At 43.9% G+C, this 24,772-nt stretch overlaps 2 protein-coding genes across 7 annotated transcripts in view; one reads left to right on the plus strand and one right to left on the minus strand.

Annotated features, from left to right (window-relative positions):
• ETFDH (electron transfer flavoprotein dehydrogenase) overlaps window positions 1–2,118 on the plus strand; it is a 34,357-nt gene extending 32,239 nt beyond the window's left edge. For 3 of the 4 annotated variants that reach the window (XM_060147504.1, XM_060147505.1, XM_060147508.1), the window contains 2 exons: window positions 112–333; window positions 1,750–2,118. In XM_060147504.1, the coding sequence (XP_060003487.1) occupies window positions 112–333; window positions 1,750–1,913 (386 nt within the window). In that variant the 3' untranslated portion in view covers window positions 1,914–2,118. The remainder of the gene's footprint in view (window positions 1–111; window positions 334–1,749) is intronic. The other variant, XM_060147506.1, reaches the window with a different exon arrangement.
• PPID (peptidylprolyl isomerase D) lies at window positions 1,439–23,072 on the minus strand. Of its 3 annotated transcripts, none has more exons than XM_060147515.1 (10): window positions 22,851–23,072; window positions 21,415–21,555; window positions 18,388–18,494; window positions 15,971–16,159; window positions 15,002–15,124; window positions 14,731–14,837; window positions 12,705–12,846; window positions 10,936–11,022; window positions 3,557–3,599; window positions 1,439–2,405 (listed from the first exon to the last, which is right to left on the minus strand). In XM_060147515.1, the coding sequence occupies exons 1-10, from the start codon at window positions 22,933–22,935 to the stop codon at window positions 2,278–2,280; spliced, it is 1,152 nt and encodes a 383-aa protein (XP_060003498.1). In that variant the 5' UTR covers window positions 22,936–23,072; the 3' UTR covers window positions 1,439–2,277. The 3 variants fall into 3 exon arrangements, with proteins under 3 accessions (XP_060003498.1, XP_060003500.1, XP_060003499.1); XM_060147516.1 differs by lacking the exon at window positions 1,439–2,405 and adding an exon at window positions 2,457–2,828; XM_060147517.1 differs by lacking the exon at window positions 15,971–16,159.
• Between the last annotated feature and the right edge of the window lie 1,700 nt (window positions 23,073–24,772).

The following is a 24,772-nucleotide window of genomic DNA, read 5'->3' on the forward strand; positions in this document are numbered from 1 at the left end:
TAAAGTCTTACTTCTTCAGTATAATATTTACAGGTTTTTATTAAAATGTCTAAGGAAGTACTTTAGAATTAGATACATTTTTACTAAAAACCTTCCTCAAAACTTGGGAAGGTTCTGACTCCGATCAGCTCAGGCCAGCCAAGGACTGCACACCTATTGAGTATCCAAAACCAGACGGGCAGATCAGTTTTGACCTTTTGTCGTCCGTGGCTCTGAGTGGCACCAACCATGAACACGACCAGCCGGCACATCTGACCTTGAAAGATGACAGTGTACCTGTAAACAGAAACCTGACCATATACGACGGGCCTGAGCAGCGGTTCTGCCCTGCAGGTCAGTGCACTCATTTCCATCCACTCTTGAAACGTCAATAGGAGGATTTGCTTGAAACACGTTAGAAATAGGCTTCCGTTTTTTTAAAGACATTTCTCCTTCTATTGCTTGGAAATTGTGAATGACTCCCATCTCCAGCTTCCTTTTGAAAACTCATTATTCTTATGTTTCTACTCTAATGCTGTAGTAGTAGGGATTTCTCGCTAAGCCTAATTCAGATGGCATTTCTCAAAAGCAGCCTTTCTCTTTTCACCCTCAGCGCGAGGTTAGGGGTTACGGGGAAAAGCACCAAACACCTCTCTCCGTGTTCACATGACTTAAAAAAAAATCTTTTCTGTCATGGCTGCTCCTGTCTGTATATATGTATGCTCATGTACACACACACATATACATTATATATGTGTACATAGCCTAAAATACTAGATTTTGGCCACATGCAGCTCAGGGAAATCGTCCTGGACTTTAAATCCATCATGGATACAGTATCTTCCAGTGCTGAGCTTTCAACTAGAATTATAGTAGGAACTGGGTCTCCAGTGCTGGTAGAACAGCATTCAGGTGTGTGAAAATCAGTACCTTCTGGACAGGAACTAGAACATACGCTCTGTGAGGAAGGGACCTTGACTGTCTTGACTTTATCTTTTCACCATTTCTGTCATCTCACTGGGTTGTAAGCTGAGGGTAAGGGCTGACCTAATCTGTCTGTGCAGTCGTGGCACACACGTATACAGGAAGATCTCACTTTATTGCACCTGGCAGATACTGCTTTTTTTACAAAGCGAAGGTCCCTGGCAACCCCGTGCTGAAGAAGCCTACTGGCGCCATTTTTCCATTTGCTCACTCCACGTGTCTACATGCGGTAATTCTTGCAAAATTTCAAACTTTCTCATTATTGTATTTGATATTGTGCTCCGTGATCTTTGATGTTAGTATGACTCGCTGAAGGCTCAGATAGCATTTTTTAGCAATAAAGTGTATTTTAAGTAAGGCATGTACATTGTTTTTTAGACATAATGCTGTTATTGCACGCTTCACAGACTGCCAAGTAGCGTAAATGTAACTGTTACATATGCACTGGCAACAAAAAAATTCACATGACTTGCTCTATTGTGATAATTCACTTTATTGCGGCGTCTGGGTCTCTGAAGTATGTCCGTATATAACATCACACCCGAAAACTGCTCAGCCTCGAGTTCCCTTGTTGGTAACACCAACTCAGCCACATGCTGCTGTACCTTCTGCTTTTATCATTTTTAATTTATACAACAGCAAATGCACACACCCAGATCTCTGTAATATTCTGTGGGTAAACATTCAGTCCACAAACGCTGAGGGCTTCTGTGGCTAATTTCTCCAGGACTTTAGCCTCTGCTTTAAAGGCAGCTACTGCACAGAGTTGCGTATGTTTTCTTACAGGAGTTTATGAATTTGTACCTTTGGAACAAGGTGATGGATTTCGGCTACAGATAAATGCTCAGAACTGTGTGCACTGTAAAACATGTGATATTAAGGATCCAAGTCAGAATATTAACTGGGTGGTACCCGAAGGCGGTGGAGGCCCAGCATACAATGGAATGTAAACTGCAGCCGGCTTCACCCGTGCCAGTGTCTCTAAAATGGACGGCAAGCTAACTTCAAATGTTTGGAAGTTCACAGGTGTCAAAAACAGCTTAAATATATTTTTGATCAGAATGTTCATAAAGTAATTATCAGTGAAATAATTTTATACTACACCTAAAACTGTCCCATATTATGAATCTCTCTTAAATAAAACTTTATAAGTGATGTAGCATCTACTTCTCTCTCCAAGTCTTCCGAGATTCAAACACTATTAGCACTACTGGCCTCCAATGTACATTTGACTCATCAGGCTCAGCACTTCCAGCAAAGTGTATCTCCTAGACCAGAGGTTGGCGTCCAGCCCACCACTCTTCTTACGCAGTTTTACTGGAACACAGCAGTGCCTCCTGGCTTACACACTGTCGATGGGGGCTTTTGAGCTCCACATGCGGAACTGGGTAGCCGTGACAGACTGTAATGTCTACCTGACCCTTTAGAGACGTCTGCCAGCCCTGCACACAGGTCACAGAGAGACGCATCAAAGAACTGAGAGAAACAACATACATACTTAACTTTTCATCTGTTTATTCAAACAAGATGTGTCTAGAAGTTTAAAATACACTGGACACCATTATCCTTTGTAATGCAGAGAACCATTTAAAATGAGTTCAACTTCAGCATATTTTGTAACACTGGTCTATTAAGAGTGAATCCCTACCTGTATTCCTAGACTGCAAACAATGGGAACTGAATTCTCAGAGGGAACACATTAGGGATCATACATAATAGACAAGATCCTTTAATTGTCTCACTTCAATGCATACTTAAGCAAAACTGAATTCCTTATTAAGCAAACATTTTTGCGTAAGCTGCCTTCTCTTTATCTTTCTGTGCCTTTATCTTTTGCTTGACTTTCAGCAATTCTGCCTGGATAGCTGCAAAATAAATATGTAATATGAGTTATTTCTCAAAACATCCAAAAAATTAGGCTGGCCAGCAAACTCATGCTTTAGTGTGATAAAAAATGATATAACTCTTTGAAGGGTAACTGAGCCGTATTAACAGTGTATTTTACTTGGAGAAAGCAACCACACAAACATAAAAACCACAGAGCACAATTTTAGGAGACTGTCCACCGAGAGAACTAACTGAATTACACACAGATACGCCTTCTCCCTTCCATCAGAGGGGGGACCCCACTGAAGTGCCTCCCCAAAGACCTATGTCCACATCTAGACCTAGAATCACCATGTGTACTTGGTTTATTTGAAAAACAGGCTTATTTTTGTCACAGCTTTCCAAAACTTTCCTAAAACATATTCAGTAGCTAGAATACTTAGGTAATGGCCACGTTCAGCTTAAGAAATGGTCCCAAACACTAAATTCGCCCTAAATACTATGTCTTCTAACGCTGCTCTTCCATCTAGAATTACAGGACAGCAGAGCACACAGTCTTCAGATACGTGGACAGTGGCTGCAGTGTAAGCTGAAGGCAGGACCCTGACTTGTGCTTTCTCCAGCACGCCTGGAGTCTGGCCTGGAACAGGCGCTCTGCAGTATCTGCTGGACAAGGCAACCTCTAAGTGGCAAAGCGTATGCTAGTTCATGAGGATCAATTCTTAAGGGACAAAATGAACTTGCACTACAGAAACTGCCAACTTACCTTTATCCTCTGGTGCTATCTCCTGAGCTTTCTTAAGATCAGCCTTTAATTGGGAAAAAAAATTAAAGAAATATTAGGTTATGAGTTATGACAGTGGTTTTCTTTTTTAATTAAAATTTAAAACAGAGAGGAGCTTCAAGATGGCGGAGGAGTGAGACGTGGACATCACCTTCCTCCCCACAGATACATCAAAACTACATCTACACATGGAACAACTACAGAACACCTCAGACCTCCCAAAAGGCAAGAAACTCCCCCACGTACCTGGGTAGGGCAAAAGAAAAAGAAAAAGAGAAAAGAATAGGGACGGGACCTGCACCTCTGGCAGGGAGCCATGAAGGAGGAAAGGTTTCCACACACTAGAAGCCCCTTCACGGGCTGAGACTGCGGGTGGCAGAGGGGGGAAGCTTTGGAACCACGGAGAAGAGCGCAGCCACAGGGGTGGGTGCGGAGGGCAAAGCAGAGATATTCCCGCATGGAGGATCGGTGCCGACCAGCACTCACCAGCCCGAGAGGCTTGTCTGCTCACCCGCCGAGGCGGGCGGGGACTGGGAGCTAAGGCTTGGGCTTTGGTCGGATCCCAGGGAGAGGACTGGGATTGGCGGCGTGAACACAGCCTGAAGTGGGCTAGTGCACCACAGCTAGCCGGGAGGGAGTCCGGGAAAAGTCTGGAGCTGCTGAAGAGGCAGGTGGTGCGCGAGGAGAGGGGATTCAGAGCACCACCTAAATGAGCTCCAGACACGGGCACAAGCCTCAGCTAAAAGCGCGGACCCCAGAGACGGGCATGAGACGCTAAGGCTGCTGCTGCCGCCACCAAGGGGCCTGTGTGCGAGCACAGGTCACTATCCACACACCCCTTCTGGGGAGCCTGTGCAGCCCGCCACTGCCAGGGTCCCGGGATCCAGGAACAGCTTCCCCGGGAGAACACACAGCACGCCTCAGGCTGGTGCAATGTTATGCCGGCCTCTGCCGCTGCAGGCTTGCCCCACATCCGTACCCCTCCCTCCCCCCGGCCTGAGTGAGCCAGAGCCCCCGAATCAGCGGCTCCTTTAACCCCGTCTTGTCTGAGCGAAGAACAGACGCCCTCCAGCGACCTACACGCAGAGGCGGGGCCAAATCCAAAGCTGAGCCCCTGGGAACTGTGCAAACAAAGAAGAGAAAGGGAAATCTCTCCCAGCAGCCTCAGGAGCAGCGGATTAAAGCTCCACAATAAACTTGATGTACCTGCATCTGTGGAATACATGAATAGACAAAGAATCATTCCAAATTGAGGAGGTGGACTTTGGGAGCAACGATATATTTTTTTTTTCCCTTTTTCTCTTTTTCTGAGTGTGTATGTGTATGCGTCTGTGTGTGGTTTTGTCTGTATAGCTTTCTTTTACCATTTGTCCTAGGGTTCTGTCTGTCCGTTTTTTTTTTATTATTCTTACTTACAAAATTTATTTCTTAATATTTTTTATTTTAATAACTTTATTTTACTTTATTTTATTTTACCTTCTTTTTCTTTCTTTTTTTTCTACATTTTATTCTGAGCTGCGTGGAGGACAGGCTCTTGGTGCTCCAGCCAGGCATCAGGCCTGAGCCTCTGAGGTGGGAGAGCCAAGTTCAGGACACTGGTCCACCAGAGACCTCCCAGAGACCTCCCAGCTCCACATAATATCAAACAGCGAAACTCTCCCAGAATTCTCCATCTCAACACCAAGACCCAGCTCCACCCAACGGCCAGCAATCTCCAGTGCTGGACACCCTATGCCAAACAACTAGCAAGACAGGAACACAAACCCACCCATTAGCAGAGAGGCTGCCTAAAATCATAATAAGGCCTCAGACACCCCAAAACCCACCACCAGACGTGGACCTGCCCACCAGAAAGACAAGATCCAGCCTCATCCACCAGAACACTGGCACTAGTCCCCTCCACCAGGAAGCCTACACAACCCACTGAACCAACCTTAGCCACTGGGGGCAGACATCAAAAACAACGGGAACTATGAACCTGCAGCCTGCAAAAAGGAGACCACAGTAAGTTAAGCAAAAGGAGAAGACAGAGAAACACACAGCAGATGAAGGAGCAAGGCAAAAACCCACCAGACCTAACAAATGAAGAGGAAATAGGCACTCTACCTGAAAAAGAATTCAGAACAATGACAGTAAAGATGATCCAAAATCTTGGAAATAGAATGGAGAAAATACAAGAAACGTTTAACAAGGACCTAGAAGAACTACAGAGCAAACAAACAGAGATGAACAACACAATAAATGAAATTAATTCTCTAGAAGGTATCAATAGCAGAATAACTGAGGCAGAAGAACGGATAAGTGACCTCGAAGATAAAATAGTGAAAATAACTACCTCAGAGCAGAATAAAGAAAAAAGAATGAAAAGAATTGACAGTCTCAGAGACCTCTGGGACAACATTAAACACACCAACATTCAAATTATAGGGGTCCGAGAAGAAAAAGAGAAAAAGAAAATGACTGAGAAAATATTTGAAAAGATTATAGTTGAAAACTTCCCTAATATGGGAAAGGAAATAGTTAATCAAGTCCAGGAAGCACAGAGAGTCCCATACAGGAAAAATCCAGGGAGAAACATGCCAAGACACATATTAATCAAACTATCAAAAATTAAATACAAAGAACAAATATTAAAAGCAGCAAGGGAAAAACAAATGACACATAAAGGAATCCCCATAAGGTTAACAGCTGATCTTTCAGCAGAAACTCTACTAGCCAGAACAGAGTGGCAGGACATATTTAAAGTGATGAAGGAGAAAAACCTACAACCAAGATTACTCTACCCAGCAAGGATCTCATTCAAATTTGATGGAGAAATTAAAACCTTTACAGACAAGCAAAAGCTAAGAGAATTCAGCACCACCAAACCAGCTTTACAACAAACGCTAAAGGTACTTCTCTAGGCAGGAAACACAGGAGAAGGAAAAGACCTACAATAATAAACCCAAAACAATTAAGAAAATGGTAATAGGAACATACATATCGATAATTACCTTAAATGTAAATGGATTAAATGCTCCAACCAAAAGACACAGACTGGCTGAATGGATAGAAAAACAAGACCCATATATATGCTGTCTACAAGAGACCCACTTCAGACCTCGGGACACATACAGACTGAAAGTGAGGGGATGGAAAAAGATATTCCATGCAAATGGAAACCAAAAGAAAGCTGGAGTAGCAATTCTCATATCAGACAAAATAGACTTTAAAACAAAGACTATTACAAGAGACAAAGAAGGACACTACATACTGATCAAGGGATCGATCCAAGAAGAAGATATAACAATTGTAAATATTTAGGCACCCAACATAGGAGCACCTCAATACATAAGGCAAAGGCTAACAGCCATAAAAGGGGAAATCAACAGTAACACAATCATAGTAGGGGACTTTAACACCCCACTTTCACCAATGGACAGATCATCAAAAATGAAAATAAATAAGGAAACACAAGCTTTAAATGATACATTAAACAAGATGGACTTAATTGATATTTATAGGACATTCCACCCAAAAACAACAGAATATACGTTCGTCTCAAGTGCTCATGGAACATTGTCCAGGATAGATCACATCTTGGGTCACAAATCAAGCCTTGGTAAATTTAAGAAAACTGAAATCGTATCAAGTATCTTTTCCAACCACAATGCTGAAAAGTAGGTATCAATTACAGGAAAAAGAGATAACAAACACATGGAGTCTAAATAATATGCTACTAAATAACCAAGAGATCACTGAAGAAATCAAAGTGGAAATCTAAAAATACCTAGAAACAAATGACAATGAAAACATGATGACCCAAAACCTATAGGAGGCAGCAAAAGCAGTTCTAAGAGGGAAGTTTATAGCAGTACAATCCTACCTCAAGAAACATCTCAAATAAACAACCTAACCTTACACCTAAAGCAATTAGAGAAAGAAGAACAAAAACCCCCCAAAGTTAGCATTAGGAAAGAAATCATAAAGATCCAATCAGAAATAAAGGAAAAGAAGTGAAGGAAACGATAGTAAAGAGCAATAAAACTAAGAACTGATTCTTTGAGAAAATAAGCAAAATTGATAAACCATTAGCCAGACTTATCAAAAAAAAAAAAGAAGACTCAAATCAATAGAATTACAAATGAAAAATGAGAAGTAACAAATGACACTGCCGAAATACAGAGGATCATGAGAGATTACTATAAGCAAGTGTATGCCAATAAAGTGGACAACCTGGAAGAAATGGACAAATTCTTAGAAATGCACAACCTTCCGAGACCGAACCAGGAAGAAATAGAAAATATCTACAGACCAATCACAAGCACTGAAATTGAAACTGTGATTAAAAATCTTCCAACAAGGGCTTCCCTGGTGGCGCAGTCGTTGAGAGTTCGCCTGCCGATGCAAGGGACACAGGTTCGTGCCCCGGTCCAGGAAGATCCCACGTGCCTCGGAGCGGCTGGGCCCATGAGCTATGGCCCCTGAGCTTGCGTGACCGGAGCCTATGCTCCACAACGGGAGAGGCCGCAACAGTGAGAGGCCCGCGTACCACACACACACACACACACAAAAAAAAACTTCCAACAAACAAAAGCCCAGGACCAGACGGCTTCACAGGCGAATTTTATGCATCATTTAGAGAAGAGCTAACACCTATCCTTCTCAAAACCTTCCAAACTATAGCAGAGGGAGGAACACTCCCAAACTCATTCTACGAGGCCACCATCACCCTGATACCAAAACCAGACAAGGATGTCACAAAGAAAGAAAACTACAGGCCAATATCACTGATAAACACAGATGCAAAAATCCTCAACAAAATAATAGCAAACACAATCCAACAGCATATTAAAAGGACCATACACTATGATCAAGTGGGGTTTATCCCAGGGATGCAAGGATTCTTCAATATACGCAAATCAATCAATGTGATACACCATATTAACAAATTGAAGGAGAAAAACCATATGGTCATCTCAATAGATGCAGAGAAAGCTTTCGACAAAATTTAACACCCATTTGTGATAAAAACCCTCGAGAAAGTAGGCCTAGAGGGAACTTTCCTCAACATAATAAAAGCCATATATGGCAAACCCACAGCCAACATCGTCCTCAATGGTGAAAAACTGAAAGTATTTCCACTAAGATCAGGAACAAGACAAGGTTTCCCACTCTCACCACTCTTATTCAACATAGTTTTGGAAGTTTTAGCCACGGCAATCAGAGAAGAAAAAGAAATAATACGAATCCAAATTGGAAAAGAAGCAAAGCTGTCACTGTTTGCAGATGACATGATACTATACATAGAGAATCCTAAAAATGCCACCAGAAAACTACTAGAACTAATCAATGAATTTAGTAAAGTAGCAGGATACAAAATTAATGCACAGAAGTCTCTTGCATTCCTATACACTAACGATGAACAATCTGTAAGAGAAATTAAGGAAACACTCTCATTTACCATTGCAACAAAAAGAATAACATATCTAGGAACAAACCTACCTAAGGAGACAAAAGACCTGTATGCAGGAAATTATAAGACACTGATGAAAGAAATTAAAGATGATACCAACAGATGGAGAGATATACGATGTTCTTGGACTGGAAGAATCAACATTGTGAAAATGACTCTACTACCCAAAGCAATCTACAGATTCAATGCAATCCCTATCAAACTACCACTGGCATTGTTCACAGAACTAGAACAAGAAATTTCACAATTTGTATGGAAACACAAAAGACCCCAAATAGCCAAAGCAATCTTGAGAAAGAAAAATGGAGCTGGAGGAATCAGGCTTCCTGACTTCAGACTATACTACAAAGCTACAGTAATCAAGTCAGTATGGTACTGACACAGGAACAGAAATATAGATCAATGGAACAGGATAGAAAGCCCAGAGATAAACCCACGCACCTATGGTCACCTTATCTTTGATAAAGGAGGCAAGAATATACAGTGGAGAAAAGACAGCCTTTTCAATAAGTGGTATTGGGAAACCTGGACAGCTACATGTAAAAGAATGAAATTAGAACACTCCCTAACACCATACACAAAAATAAATTCAAAATGGATTAAAGACCTAAATGTAAGGCCAGACACCATCAAACTCTTAGAGGAAAACACTGGCAGAACACTCTATGACATAAATCACAGCAAGTTTCTTTTTGACCCACCTCCTAGAGAAATGGAAATAAAAGCAAAAATAAACAAATGGGACCTAAGAAAACGTAAAAGGTTTTGCACAGCAAAGGAAACCATAAACAAGATGAAAAGACAACCCTCAGAATGGGAGAAAATATTTGCAAATGAAGCAACTGACAAAGGATTAATCTCCAAATTTTACAAGCAGCTCATGCAGCTCAATATTAAAAAAACAAACAACGCACTCCGAAAATGGGCAGAAGACATTTCTCCAAAGAAGGTATACAGATTGCCAACAGACACATGAAAGAATGCTCAACATCATTAATCATTAGAGAAATGCAAATCAAAACTACAATGAGGTATCACCTCACACCAGTCAGAATGGCCGTCATCAAAAAATCTACAAACAATAAATGCTGGAGAGGGTGTGGAGAAAAGGGAACCCTCTTGCACTGTTGGTGGGAATATAAACTGATACAGCCACTATGGAGAACAGTAGGGAGGTTCCTTAAAGAACTAAAAATAGAACTACCATATGACCCAACAATCCCACTACTGGGCATATACCCTGAGAAAACCATAACTCAAAAAGAGTCATGTACCACAGTGTTTATTGCAGCTCTATTTACAAGCCAGGACATGGAAGCAACCTAAGTGTCCATCAACAGAGGAATGGATAAAGGAGAAGTGGCGCATATATACAATGGAATACTAGCCATAAAATGGAACAAAACTGAGTTGTCTGTAGTGAGGTGGATGGACCTAGAGACTGTCATACAGAGTGAAGTAAGTCAGAAAGAGAAAAACAAATACCGTATGCTAACACATATATACGGAATCTAAAAAAAAAAAAAAAAAAAAGTCATGAAGAACCTAGGGGCAGGACGGGAATAAAGATGCAGACCTACTAGAGAATGGACTTGAGGATGCGGGGAGGGGGAACGGTAAGCTGGGACAAAGTAGGAGAGTGGCAATGACATATATACACTACCAAACGTAAAATAGATAGTGGGAAGCAGCCGCATAGCACAGGGACATCAGCTCGGCGCTTTGTGACCACCTAGAGGGCTGGGATAGGGAGGGTGGGAGGGAGACACAAGAGGGAAGAGATACGGGGATATATGTATATGTGTAACTGATTCACTTTGTTGTAAAGCAGAAACTAACACACGAATGTAAAGCAATTATACTCCAATAAAGATGTTAAAAAATAAAATTTAAAACAAAACTTTACCAATGCTTGGTCGTATTCTTTTAGTCCTTGCCATCCTTGGGCTCTACGGTACAGTGCTTTGGTATTTGCCGGATCTATTTCAAGGGCCTACAGAAAGTTATACAGTTAGTATTTTTATCTAAGTACTGAGTACTAAGTATACATGCTGGATTTCCATTTACTGCCCGTTAGCTCCAAACCAGCCGTTCACTGTTCTGTGATAAGGGCGCTGGGCCCTGAGAGCCTCCGGTTACACGCTGCTTTGTCAGCAGAGGGCGCCCAGTGCCCACGGGCGAGGGACCCACTTCCCTTCCAGGTCCCTGAGAGCCTCCTGCGAGCTCCCCCAAGCTCCGGGGCACCCAGTGTGGCCCAGCCCCCCTCCCCGTCGCGCCTGGGTCTCGGCCCAGGGCCTCCATGCACCCCAGAGGGAGCAGCTGCTCCTGCATCACACACGTCTCTGCACATATACATACACATATACCCTGCAATGCCCAGATCCTTCAGCGTTCCCTCTCCTAGCCAACCCCTCGCTACTCCAATCTGCCCCTTATGTGTATCTGACAGTAACCTTTCTCTGTTGGAATTACTGTGTGGTGTCTATCTCCTGATTGGGCCCTAGCTGATAGGAGAAAAACATTCTGGATAGAATTTGGATACACTCATTTGGTTGACATCTAGGGGTTTTTCAGGAGCATGAGTAACTTTTAATAGGCTTCTCCTCTGAAACATAAAATAGTGACATCTTTAGTAACATCTTTTAGAGGTCAATATTCCGATTTTACTGAAAAGGGTGTATATTATCTGCCTCACAAAGGTCAAAAAGCGATCCAGAGTGAAGAGTGATCTCATCCTCTGTCGCATGTTCCCTCCTAATAAACACATTCTTATTCCTTATTCCACCTACCCCACTAAATTAGGACCTCATTTTATTTCCACTTGCTCGGGCATAGCTGATCTTTGTGACCTAGATTAATGTGCAATATACATAAAAGTTACTAGAGGCGGTCTTTCTAAAATATATGTTTTAGTTTGGAAAACTGTTCAAACAAACTGTGCAAGAGGGAGGCAGTCATAACTGCTCTGTTTAAGGAAGGCAGGCTGCCACCTTGCCAGCTTTGTCGTTAGCACTCCCGGACGTCCCCGTGAAGGCAGGGCACCTTCCTATGTGTCCCAACAGCACGCACTGTCCCTGTACAAGTCCTGACGACCCTACGTTGAAACTGACTCCTTCTCCCACCAAAAAAGCTCCTCAAGGGGGGGGGGGGTCTTTCAATTAAAACACCGAAGTGTCTGTTAGCTGCTTAACCTGCTCCCAGCACTGCGCTAAACGCTTTACGTGCATTACACATGGTCTTAACAATCCCAGGAGGAAAGCAGTATTTCCATTTGGCGTACGAAGAAACTCAGACTCTGCAAGTAGGAACTTGCTCAAGATGGCAAAGCGACGACGCTCTGCTAACAACCTCGCCGGCCACAGTCGCAGTCATTCCTGGCTCTGTCTTCCAATGCCTGGCACATAACAGGCACTCAACTGTTAAGTGAATAAATGAGCTGAGGAGGAAAATGTCTTCAGAGAAATTAAGTGATGTAGTGTTATAAGCTAAATGAATGGTCTGAGAGGAAGAACTGAGGTCCAAAATACTCAGAGATAAAGTGACTTAGATTATGTTTCACTGGGTCTCACTAGGTCCTCCGCAATAAGATAACAGTAGTGTCACATAAAACTGCTTTTGTTCAAAGTAGTAAGTCATCATCCAACTCTTTCAAAAAGGTAACATCAACAGACTTACCTCCAAACAGCTGTCGACTGCTCCCTGCCAATCGGACAGCTTCAGTTTGCAAGCTCCGATATTCAGCAGGCAGCTCAAAGTGACAGGCTGCAGCTTTGCTCTGCCTGCGTTCTCAGTAGCAGCCTTCGAGCCTTCCACATACCTGGAGAACACATCGGTACAAGCAGCCCCCATTAAGACTTAACTCTGCTCTCCTCCACTCGGTCAAAACGTGCTGCGTCAGTTCTGATACAAAAGTTCATCACATGCTAATATTAATGTTCTTAATGACCACAATCTTTTTATTAAATGCTTTCCTTTAGAAGATTTTTACTTGTTCCAACTTCTTTCCCAAAATGTTCAAAGAAGACAACTTAAGAACAATCCCCAAACCTAGAGATTATACAGTAAGGAACACTTCTATTTGTAAAGCTCAGGTTTCCATCACCCACTTTCCAGTGTAATTAGGTTTGGAACCAAGGCTGTCATTGTGGGACAGGGACTGGAATGGGGACAGGTGAAGAGCCCTGTGGTGGTGATTCTGACTTGTCTTTTACTGTAGTTCCTAGCTGTTTACTGAAAAGGGCCTGGCCCCCAGAATTTGATTTCTAGAGTCTGTCCCCCACTGAAAAGAATCAGGGCTCCTTGGAGAAACTCAGATCTGGACACAAGGTTAAGTATAAGATGGGTCTGGACCATCTTGTGGCAGAAAGCAAGAGCTCACAGACTAACAGAACAGTCAAAGGGATACAGGAAAGGGGCTCCCATCAGACAATCGGGAAGCCTTCAAGCATCAGAAAGAACGACGGTAATAGTATAATTCGTTGAATTGATCAAATACTACAGTAATACTTTAAAAGAAGGAGGGGTAGAGGGTCTTTCAAACAGAAGAATGCCAGCTCGTAACTGCAGAATGACTGAGAAAATCGCAGTTCTGCAAGCGTCAGTGTAATAACTGATTCAGGCAAAGGGCTTCAATGATGCTGAAACCACTGGATGAAAGGCCAGGAATGAGATGTTCACAAAATCTCACAGTTATCATCTCACAGAGGACTTATTATTTACAAAGGGGAAAGGTACTTTCATAACAGAGACGTGGCTAACGCCACTTCAACCAAGTGCCAAAACTCAAAACGGGCGAAACTGCCACGTGCCTTCAGGACACGGTATCATAGGAAACATACACGTCACCTATTCAAGTCCTTGCTAAAATATATAACCTCAAACTAACCTTGAGGAAGCAATAAACACACAGATGGTATTCCGTAAGACAACGGGCTTCGACGCCACAAAATGCAAATGACTAAAAAAAGTGGAGATTAAAGATTAGAGGAGCCTTAGAGACATAAAACCAAAGGATATAATGGATACTGGCATAAAAACAAAACAAAATTGAAACAACTGGGGACCTCTGAATATGGATGACATAATGGTATTTGGGAGATGTTTTCATAGTCTTAAGGCTAAGTAGAAGTGTGTCCTGGCTTCTCAGGAAATGCTTGCTAAAATATTGAGGGGTAAAGTGTCATGGTATCTGCAACTTCCTTTCAAAATGATTCTGCAAAAACAAGTGTGGCAGGGCTTCCCTGGTAGCACAGTGGTTGGGAGTCCACCTGCCGATGCAGGGGACACGGGTTCGTGCCCTGGTCCGGGAAGATCCCACATGCCGCAGAGCGGCTGGGCCCGTGAGCCATGGCCGCTGAGCCTGCGCGTCCGGAGCCTGTGCTCCGTAACGGTAGAGGCCACAACAGTGAGAGGCCCGCGTACCGCAAAAAAAAAAAAAAAACAAAACAAACAAGTGTGGCAAAACTTAAAAACTGGTGAACACAGGTAAAGGTACATGGCTATCCATGTACTATTCTTAACTTTTCTGTGTTTTGAAATTTTTCAAAATAAGAATCTGGAAGCAACCAAAGAAATGCACCTATTTCAATATACCTGGTTACTCTGCAAGTAATATGCCAAAAATAGAAAAAACAACTCTTGAATTTCAGTTTATAATTCAATTTCAAGTTCTTACAGCAATTTATTAAAAATATTTTATTACCTTAAAACTTTTGTGTATTTTTTAATGGCCATCTCCCAGTTCTGGGATTTGAAAAAAGTATTTCCAATGTTTTTTAAGTCTTCCGTTATTAATAAAATTTTATCTACCTGTACAAAAGAAAGAACACGAATATGTTGGGTTTTAGTATATAACGCGGTTTAGTGCTAAGTTCTATCATTGAGACAGACTGATATAAAAAGATCAAAATTTTAGGGCTAAATATTTTTAGCAGTTTAAGTACTTAAACTTTAACCCACGTGAAAGTACTCACATCTTTTACATCTATGTCTGCATCCTCGGGGAAGTCTGGATGACTGTCACCAGATCCATCCTTGGGGAATATTCCCCAATCATCCCCTCCCTTCAGTTCTCCGCAGTCTGCAGTAACGCACAACTGTAAAAACAACCCTCAATTGTAGAAGCGTCTACCATATTAATGACGACTTTAACAAGAGTCTGGGCTTAAAAGCTCTCCAGCCGCAAGGCATGAGCAACAGCGTCCAAGCTGCTTCTGATGCGACAGGCTGGCGTCGGGAGGCGCACCTCTGCACACACCGCGAGGAGCACAGCAGGGTCACTTCGCAGCACACGTGCCTGCTGCTGCTGTCCAGGAGCTCCGTGCACACAGACTACGTGGGAAGTTTCATCGTTCCCCGTGGGATTCTCCTTACACGGGCACGTGCCTTCGACTCACTGACTGCTGTTTCCTTTGCACACTGAGTGGCAGCCCCCCTCCTGCAGGTCTGAGTCTCCAATTCCACTCACAAACCTGCCCGTGAGGGTGGAGTCACACACATTTAGAGCACAAGCCTCTTGGGAGTGACATAATCCAGTCTAAACCCTTAAATGATTTATGTAGGCTGAGGAAACGGGCCAAGAAAAGTTAAATAACAAGAGCAAGCCTAAACCACAAGTTAAATGGCAGAGAGGAGACCAAGGTTTCCCGGTTTCCTGCTCTCTCTGTACTCGTATACACACTGACTCAAAGTTTTGCAGGTCTAGGAGAGTTAAGTTACCAAAATCAGCAAGACTGATGCTGAAATCATAACAACCTCCTTTTAAACTGCCCTCATCTCTCCCAGTGTACAAAAGGGCTTTGAAGAAAAAGTGGCAGGGCCAGGCTTCTTTAACAAGAGCCGTCCTAACGTCTTTCAGCTAACCATCATCTGAGCCTTTTACTTACATTTGCTAAGACGGCAGCTAGGATAACGAGGGTCTTACCCTGTCACTTGGTACTCACTTTGGCAGGTTTTTCACCTTTCACCTCCACATTCTCCAGAATCCTTGCCACACCCATTCCTTTAATCACTTGGCCAAACACCACGTGTTTGCCATCCAAGTGAGGAGTCGGAACCATCGTGATGAAGAACTGAGAGCCGTTTGTGTTGCGGCCTGCATTTGCCATGCTCAGTAATCCCTCCTTATCATGCTGCAGGAATACGCCATTAAAGAAAACCAAGGTTAGAGTTATTGTCTGAATTACTCTCTACCAACCATTCACAAAACTAGGGTGGACTGCAATACTATTTAGATCACACCGTGTAGTGTAATCTTACTTTGTACCAACTGTAACCTTTAATTCACAAAACGTGGGATACTTAATCCCTTTTTAAACTTTAAGAAAAGCTTATGAAACCTAATGAAGTAACAGAAATAATCGTGGGGGGCAGGGGTGGCACTTCTAAACCGGCCGTATTGAGAAAGTGCTTACGCTTCGTCTTTAAGATGGAGACCTCGTGATTCGGCTTTGCCCTTTCTTATGACGGGGGCGTTTTTTTCTGAAAAGCACTCAACAGTGCTCCCGCTCTCAGGCCTACATTATGATTCTTCCTTTATGATTCTTTCTTTACACTGAGAACAGCGAGGGACATTCAGTTTAGACTGGAAGTTCCGTTAGGTCCTTTCCTACTCTCCAAGGAAGCCAAATATCACAGCTTTCATCCGGTGAAGCACTTCTTGAAAGAATGCCCAAAAGGAACTGCCGCGTACCTCCCGAAACCCAACACCTACCTTGGCCCAGCCTGTTCAAAGGCTCCGTGGCCCCACTGTCTTCCTCTTTCCACCTGACCCTAAGGCTTCCTAAACGCACTCCTTGTTGGGCCGCACGTGTAACACTCATGCTGGTCCTCCCGCCTAAGGTGCCTTTACCCCTCAACCTAAATCTAGCCCTGCCTTCAAGGCCACCAAGCGTGTAGAAGAACCAGATGCCCTTGCAAAAGGCCCCCTTGCTTCTTCTCAACATGTCCGTCACATGATCTTAGTGTTCATCCTTCTGGTAGCTTCCCTTTCTCCCTTCCAAAAGTTTGGTGCTCTTCCCACTATATTAAATATTATTAACCTTATTTCCTCACGCCTTTGTCCTTCCTCACTCACATCCCTCCCTCAAACTGGCATCTGTATTCTAGTTCCTTCTAACCAAATCTCAGCCACCTTGCGAGGTCCAGTTTGCCCAGCTTAAGTACCCATTCCCCCTCAGTGGCTTCCCTAATATATATCATACTTTCTTCCTACAGCATACACAGAAAGTCACAATCAACTTAGCATTTACTAGCGTATTATTGTATTATTCTCCAGTTGTCCTATGTGTTTTAATCTTGTCTTTCTGGCAAGATTTTTAATTCCTTATCATGAAGGCGTTTCATTTTTATAAACTCTTTGGCGCCAGTGACAGTACTAGCTGCAGGCAATAAACTGTTTAAAAGACTGATGACATTTTATTCTCAAATTATCCTAATTACCTTGCTCATATTCCTCATTTCCAAAAAAAGTCACTTTACTTTTGTACTTACATGTCCATTCTTATAACCTGAATGATGCAACATACCCCAATGGGAACATCTTGGGACCAGGAAGATAAGAAGGCACAGGCACCACTAACGTCCTTTAGGAGGCTGGACGTTAACCAGATCTGCTAGTGTGCAAATCCCCTGACATCCCAGACATTAGCGATGCTTTCGTTGCTCTTCTAATTTAAGCATAAAGCATACCATCCCTCTGATGAGCACATTTTTCCTGGAAACAGTTTTGCCATATGGTGGCCACCCTTAAAAACACACTGGCTTTACTGAAGTATATAAACCTGGATCACAATGAAATAGCTGTTGCATTCTTGCCAATAAAATCACTACTGGATGAAATATTTGCGTATTAAAGACGTATATTTATGGGGCTTCCCTGGTGGCGCAGTGGTTAGGAATCTGCCTGCCAATGCAGGGGACACAGGTTCGAGCCCTGGTCCGGGAAGATCCCACATGCCGCGGAGTGACTAAGCCCCTGCGCCACAACTACTGCGCCTGCACTCTAGAGCCCGTGAGCCACAACTACTGAGCCCACGCACCACAACTACTGTGCCTAGAGCCCGTGCTCTGCAACAAGAGAAGCCGCTGCAATGAGAAGCCCGCGCACCGCAATGAAGAGCAGCCCCCGCTCACCGCAACTGGAGAAAGCCCGTGCGCAGCGATGAAGACCCAACACAGCCAAAAATAAATAAATAAAATAAATTTATTAACCAAAAAAAAGATGTATATTTACAAATATGATACCTTTCACAAATAAAGGAGATCTGAGCACATCTGAGGCATTTATCCTAATTCAACAAGTATCCCAGGCACATAACTTTTATTATCAGAAACAAACACGCATTTTTGTCTACTTTACCTTATAATGGAAATTTTCATCTTCAAATTTTTCACCATAAATACTTTCTCCACCTGTCCCATTCTGATTTGAGAAGTCTCCACCCTGAATCATAAATTTCTTAATAACTACAAAAAAGGAAAATCGCCATTAGAAGCTACAGATGACGGCAGCAATGCTGACTAACGGATATGTCGTAATGTGGACAACTTCTCTCCTGTCATTCCCTGCCCCCGTCCACAACTGCAAACTCTTAAAAGGCTTTTCCCAGTCTGAGTCCCAGCTACTCCCACTCCCTGATGGCCCACTAACACTCAAAGAACAGTCCGCATGGCACCTCCCCTACAGAACTGTCAGGCCCCAAAACTGGAACTCCTTATTCTTCTCCAACAGCATCTTGATTCTACCTCCTTTTATCATATGTATCATAATGATCTGTCTCTCCCGGCTAACAATTAAGTACAGCAACTCCTTTTTTCCTCCTTGGTAACCATGTGCATGGCTGGGCGCATAATGGTTACTCAAAAATGCTACTGAATAACCAATTATTCCCAAGAGGTTTGTTACACTGTAATGCAAGTACTTCAGCAAATATTATCACTTAGTAGCAAGGGTTCCCAAGAACACTGCCGCATGCTCAGAGATTTCCCAGGACTCACAGAACTCGGTATCTGTTTGTATTACACGGATGTAGTAAGTAAGAAGACACAGCTGGATGATAGGGAGAGAAGATACGGGCAGAGCCTGGAGGAATCCAGGTGTTCCCTTATGCTCCCTCGCTCCCATGAATGGTCACAGGGCACATTCCTCCTCCCCCCAGCAAAGAAATGCAGCAACATGTGCACAGTGTTTCTCCCCAGGAGAGCCCTGCAGAGACTCAGCACCCGAGGTCTCTGCTGGGGCTGATCCTGCAGGCACTGTCTGCCCAGCAGGAAGCAAACTGCCAGACTCCCAAAGGAGAGCACTGTCCAGCATAAATCAGATTGCACAAAGAGTCTAGGCAGAGTAAATCACCTCCAGGATTCAGAGAGAGGTTCAAGCGCCACGCTCCCTGACTCCAGGCAGTGGCCACCCTTGCAAGGAGACTCTTCTAAGGCCAGCAGCCTCAGGCCTGATACGTTAACTCTTTTCTGCACACCCTTTATTAGCACACAGGCACTCCTCCATTTATTGCGCTTTGCAGATACTGTGTTTTTTTTTCTTTACAACTTGCAAGGCTTGTGGCAATCCTGCATAGAGCAAGTCTATCAGTGCCATTTTTTTTTCAAAAGCATTTGCTCATTTCATATCTCTGTGTCACATTTTGGTAATTCTTGCAATATTTCAAACTTTCATTATTATTTGTTATGGTGATCTGTGATGAGTAATCTTTGATGTTACTACTATAATTGTTTGGGCATTTTTTAGCAATAAAGTATTTTTAGATTAAGGTACATACTATTTTTTCAGACATAATGTTATTACACACAATAGACTACAGTATAAACATAACTTTTATATGCACTGGGAAACCAAAAATTCGTGTGACTTGCTTTACTGCAATATTCGCTTTATTGCAGTGGACTGGAACTGAACCTGCAATATCTCCATGGTATGCTTATATTTTGGTAGTTTATTAAACGTGAAAGTAAATCAACAGTTTAAGTATTTTAAAATCACTGTTAGGGGCTTCCCTGGTGGCACAGTGGTTGAGAATCTGCCTGCTAATGCAGGGGACACGGGTTTGAGCCCTGGTCTGGGAGGATCCCACATGCCGTGGAGCAGCTAGGCCCGTGGGCCACAACTACTGAGCCTGTGCGTCTGGAGCCTGTGCTCCGCAAAAAGAGAGGCCGCGATAGGGAGAGGCCCGCACACTGCGATGAAGAGTGGCCCTCACTTGCCACAACTAGAGAAAGCCCTCACACAGAAACGAAGACCCAAAACAACAAAAATAAATAAAATTAATAAACTCCTACCCCCAACATCTTCTTTTAAAAAAAAATCACTGTTCATTTTTTCTTAATCAAGTTTTAGAAGAATTTAAATACTCATAGTTTAACTCATTTGTTTATTCATTGAACAAATATTTATTGCGGGCCTACTCAATAACTATGCTGGATGCTAAGGACAAAATGGTGAGAAGATACAGTTTCTGAACTCATGGAGCCTACAGTCTATTGGGGGAGCCATCAAATAATCACTGAACAAAGGTATGACTACACAGTGTGAAAAGTCACCTTTTGATCACACATCACACCAGGTGTCCAAGACACAGAATCTTTAAGTTGGCTGCAGTCTTTCCAAGCAATCCTGCCCAAGAAGTAGGCATAACTTTCTGTCACCAGGTAGTCAAGCTACCCAAGCTCTGTTTGTTTACCATGGCCACACCCTGGTGAAGCTAAGGTAGTCCATTTCTGTATAAATAAACCTTAGTACCCTCCCATAATTAATTCCACCTTCCACAGACCAACCTTTATGAAACTGAGCTATCATCTCAGATCTCAAAGCATCCTTTTGGAAACTAACAGTAATTTTTTTTTTTTTGGTTCATACAGTTTGGAGGATTTTTTTTAATTGAGGTAAAATTTACATAGCATAAAATTAACCACTAACCATTTTAAAGTGTACAATTCAGTGACATTTAGTACATTCACAGTATTGGTAATTATCACCTCTGTCTAGTTTCAAGTTCTTTTCATCACCCCAAAATGAAACCTTGTACAAATTAAAAGCAGTCACTCCCCATCCCTCTACCCCTAGCCCCTGGCAACCACCAATTTGCTTTCTGTCTCTATGGATTTATCTATCCTGGATATTTCATATAAATGAAGTTAAACAACAAGTGACCTTTTGTTTTTGTGTCTTGCTTTTATCACTTAGCATAATATTTTCGAGGTTTGTCCCCATGGTACCATGTATCAGTACTTCATTACTTTTTATGGCTGAATAATCATCCAATATATGTAATTGTTAACTCTCACCCTCTACTTAGTGTTTTCTTCCCTAACTCCTAAAGAACAGGATTCAATCACCTATAAGGAAAACCAGATTCAGAAAACGCATTCGTACTTCTATGGAAAGGACATCCTTTGAAATGTAGAGGTTTCCCAGTGGTGGGTCCAATGCCTTTTTCTCCTGTACACAATGCACGAAAATTTTCTGCCGTTTTGGGTACAATATCTGCAAACAATTCCAAGACAATTCGACCAACTGAAAGAAAAAATGAAACTGTGTCAGTATGCAGAACAACCAGCTAAATAAGCAAATGGTAAAAGGAGAGTTGGTAATTTTATGATGACTGAAATACCGAGTTCTCTTTTTTGGTCAGTTTTCTAATATTCAAATTCAGTCTACCTCATGTTAAGTATCATGTATCTAGATGAATTTGAAACAATTATTTTACTACATCTTACAAAGGATCATCAACACAGCAGCCAGAAGAGTAGCACCATTTAAGGACACCATGAACTAGGAATGGTTTTCATTTTATTAATTTCTCTGACTTGTGCTCATAACTTCCCATCACCAAGTAACCAACAGGAGAAAATGAAACATCCTGAGGGGTCATGTCGGCCATGCTGTAGGTACAGCTGTAGTCTTTGTGCTCTGTGGAACCTGCCCAGTGCTGCCTCTGAAGCAAAAGCTGAAAAGTTCACATTCTAGACAATTCCTAAGGCAGGTAAAAGATAAACCTGGCACTAAATTTCAAAACAAAATCAAAGTACTGATACATATAAGTCTGGGGGGGGGGAGGGGGTGTGTATGCGCGCGCGGTCAATGGAAGAGGATCACCTGCCCCACCAGTAAGCAAAGGATGTTGCAGCCATCGAGCCCTCTCATTACAGCCGCCTGCACAGTGAGCCCTGCGGGAGCTCAGCATAAAGACAAACGGGCTGCCCAGTGCCAAGCCCACCGAGCCCTCAGCCGCTGCAGCCAGCCCAAAGGTGCCCCCTGAGGAGACTCAGGGTGAGAAAGCACAGGACGCTGGCCCCGGCAGCCGAGGTGCACATCCAAGGAAGGGTTTCAGTGAGCCCGGACTCTTGCATCTCCCCATACACAGAAAAGCGCTACGTCCCTTAACTTGACATGCCTGGTTTCCTCTGTTAACGGTCATCTTTTGATGTTCCCACGACCTGGTTTTTGTTGCAAAAACTCCTATATATCCCGGCTCCTCCCTTAGCCGTTCAGAGCAGTCCTCAGAGCTATCTGCCAGGCTGCACCCCAGCCTTAACGTCCTCAGTTTTGTCCACCAAATAAAACAAAAATCCGGAACTTTTAGGCGACGGGAGCCCCCGAGACGCACATCCGGGGTTTTCTGAATGTCCCCCAAACATAAAAGTAGGTGGCGGGGAAGGGCGGCCAAGTCGGGCGAGACAGACCCAAAGGCCGCCACCACCCCCGGACAGAAACCTCCAGAAACTTCCGCACGCCCCAGGGCACCGGTACAAGGTCGCGGGCCCGCCCCAGCCTCTGGGACCCCGACCCCGGGAGCCCCGCCTCCTCACCTCGCTCCCCTCCGACGTCCACGTCCAAGAAGACTCGGGGGTTACTGGGGTTGGACGGCTTAGCCTGGGGGGAAGGGTGCGACATTGTGGCCCGCAGACGTGTTCGCGAGCTCCTCGGAACACCCCGTGGCCGCCGCGCAGCCCAAACCCCAAAACCGGCGGCGTCTGCGAAGAACCGCGGCACTGGCGACCACCTTCCGACAGGAGCTCGGAGGCCGCGGCCCGACTTCCGGCGTCTCCGCCCGACTTCCGGCGTCTCCGCCCGACTTCCGGCGTCTCCGCCCGCCCTCCGGCGGTGTCTGACTGCGCTCTCGGCCGTGCTCTCCTGGTCGTGCTTTCTCTGCCCCCGGCCTGCCCTGTTTTCCTCGCTCACTGAAGCCGCAGCCCCAGGTATTTCTATCCCTGTCGCTCGAGCTTTATGGCTCTTCCTGCCGTCGTGGCGTGGGGGAGAGCGTGTCGGACAGCCACGCCCCTTCCAGCCTCCGGGTCCCGCTCACTAGCGAGGGGCCGCTGCTGTGAAACTCCGTTTGTCTGGGAAACGGGGCAGGAAATGCCAAGGTCCGGGGGTTTGGGGCAGCCTGGCGGCTGTGTTGTGCTTCGATTCTCGCCCGGCCGTGGAAGTGAGGCGGGGGCCGGGCGGAGGGTTCCCGGAGCCGCGGCCTTGCTGTCGCCCGGGTCCCCGTAGGGGCGTGTGTGCAGGCCTCTGGTTCCGCCGCGGGGCAGCACGCCCTCGCCTCTTCGTGCAGCCTAATTCTGGATAAGGGTGGTGTGGTCCTTAGCACTTCGCAGCGTTCTCGTTGCTTATTAACTTCCTGCTTCATTTGTCACCTCCCGTTAGAATGGAACCCCGGGCAAGAATTGTCTTTTCTTTTCCTCTTTCTGTCCGCGACGCTTCTCCCGGTGTCTGGCCTTGAGAATGTTTATGAGAAAATGTTAGCAAGAGCGTTCGTCTCCATGTGCCTTTATGGACAACTCCAGAAGGGCCGCTCCATCAGCTTCTCGCGCTGACCTTTTCAAATTCCAGCGCCTTAAAATTAGTGTAGGGGCCTCCCTGGGGGTCCAGTGGTCAAGAATCCGCCTTGCAGTGCAGGGGACGCGGGTGCCATCCGTGGTCGGGTGCTAAGCTCCCACGTGCCGCCGCGCAGCCAAAAAAAGAAAAACAGTTACTGTAAAATGTTAATTTCTTATGAGTTGATGTCCTTCGGTTTCATGGTGTTTATCCGTTCTGTTTCCCTGAAGATCCAGAAGGGCTCAGCACATAACCTCTGGGCCCCTTGATAAATAACAGTTGAAGTAAACTCTTCCCTAACCCAGTCTCATTTCCGGGCTGCAAGCTGGTAACTTTGACTTTGCTTCCAAATATCAAAGGATACATAATAATTAAAATTTTTATTATGATTTACTAGCTTAAAAGCAGGTTCTAGCTTATTATTCCAAAAATTGTCACTTTTACACCGTAACCTCATAACCATTCTTACCAAGATGAATATCCTGATTAACTAGGCAGCATAACTAAGCACTGCTACTTGGCTGTCAGACTTTGGGGGGTTCAAATTCAATCTCTAATAGATACTATCCTGTGACTTTGGACAAATTACGTAGTCTCTCTGCCTCAGTTTCCTCATCTAAATCTGGGTAACAATATGTATATTTTAAGGCTTTTATGAGGATTAAGTGAATTACCTAGGTGTTTTAGTATCGGACACACAGTAAGTACTCAATAAGTGTAAGCAGTTACTAACCATAAATAGCCAATACTTTATTATAATAATTACTAATATCAGCATATTTTAAAATGAAGTTAAAACTGCAAAGGTGCTTTGAGGCTGCCTCTGTATTCTTAGAAAATAGAATGTGATTCTTCCTGTTATACAGGTTTTTGGGTGTAAGAGACTAATCCAAATATTACTCTCACTGTGTCT

This window comes from Lagenorhynchus albirostris, chromosome 4, assembly GCF_949774975.1.
Source record: "Lagenorhynchus albirostris chromosome 4, mLagAlb1.1, whole genome shotgun sequence".
NCBI lineage: Eukaryota > Metazoa > Chordata > Mammalia > Artiodactyla > Delphinidae > Lagenorhynchus > Lagenorhynchus albirostris.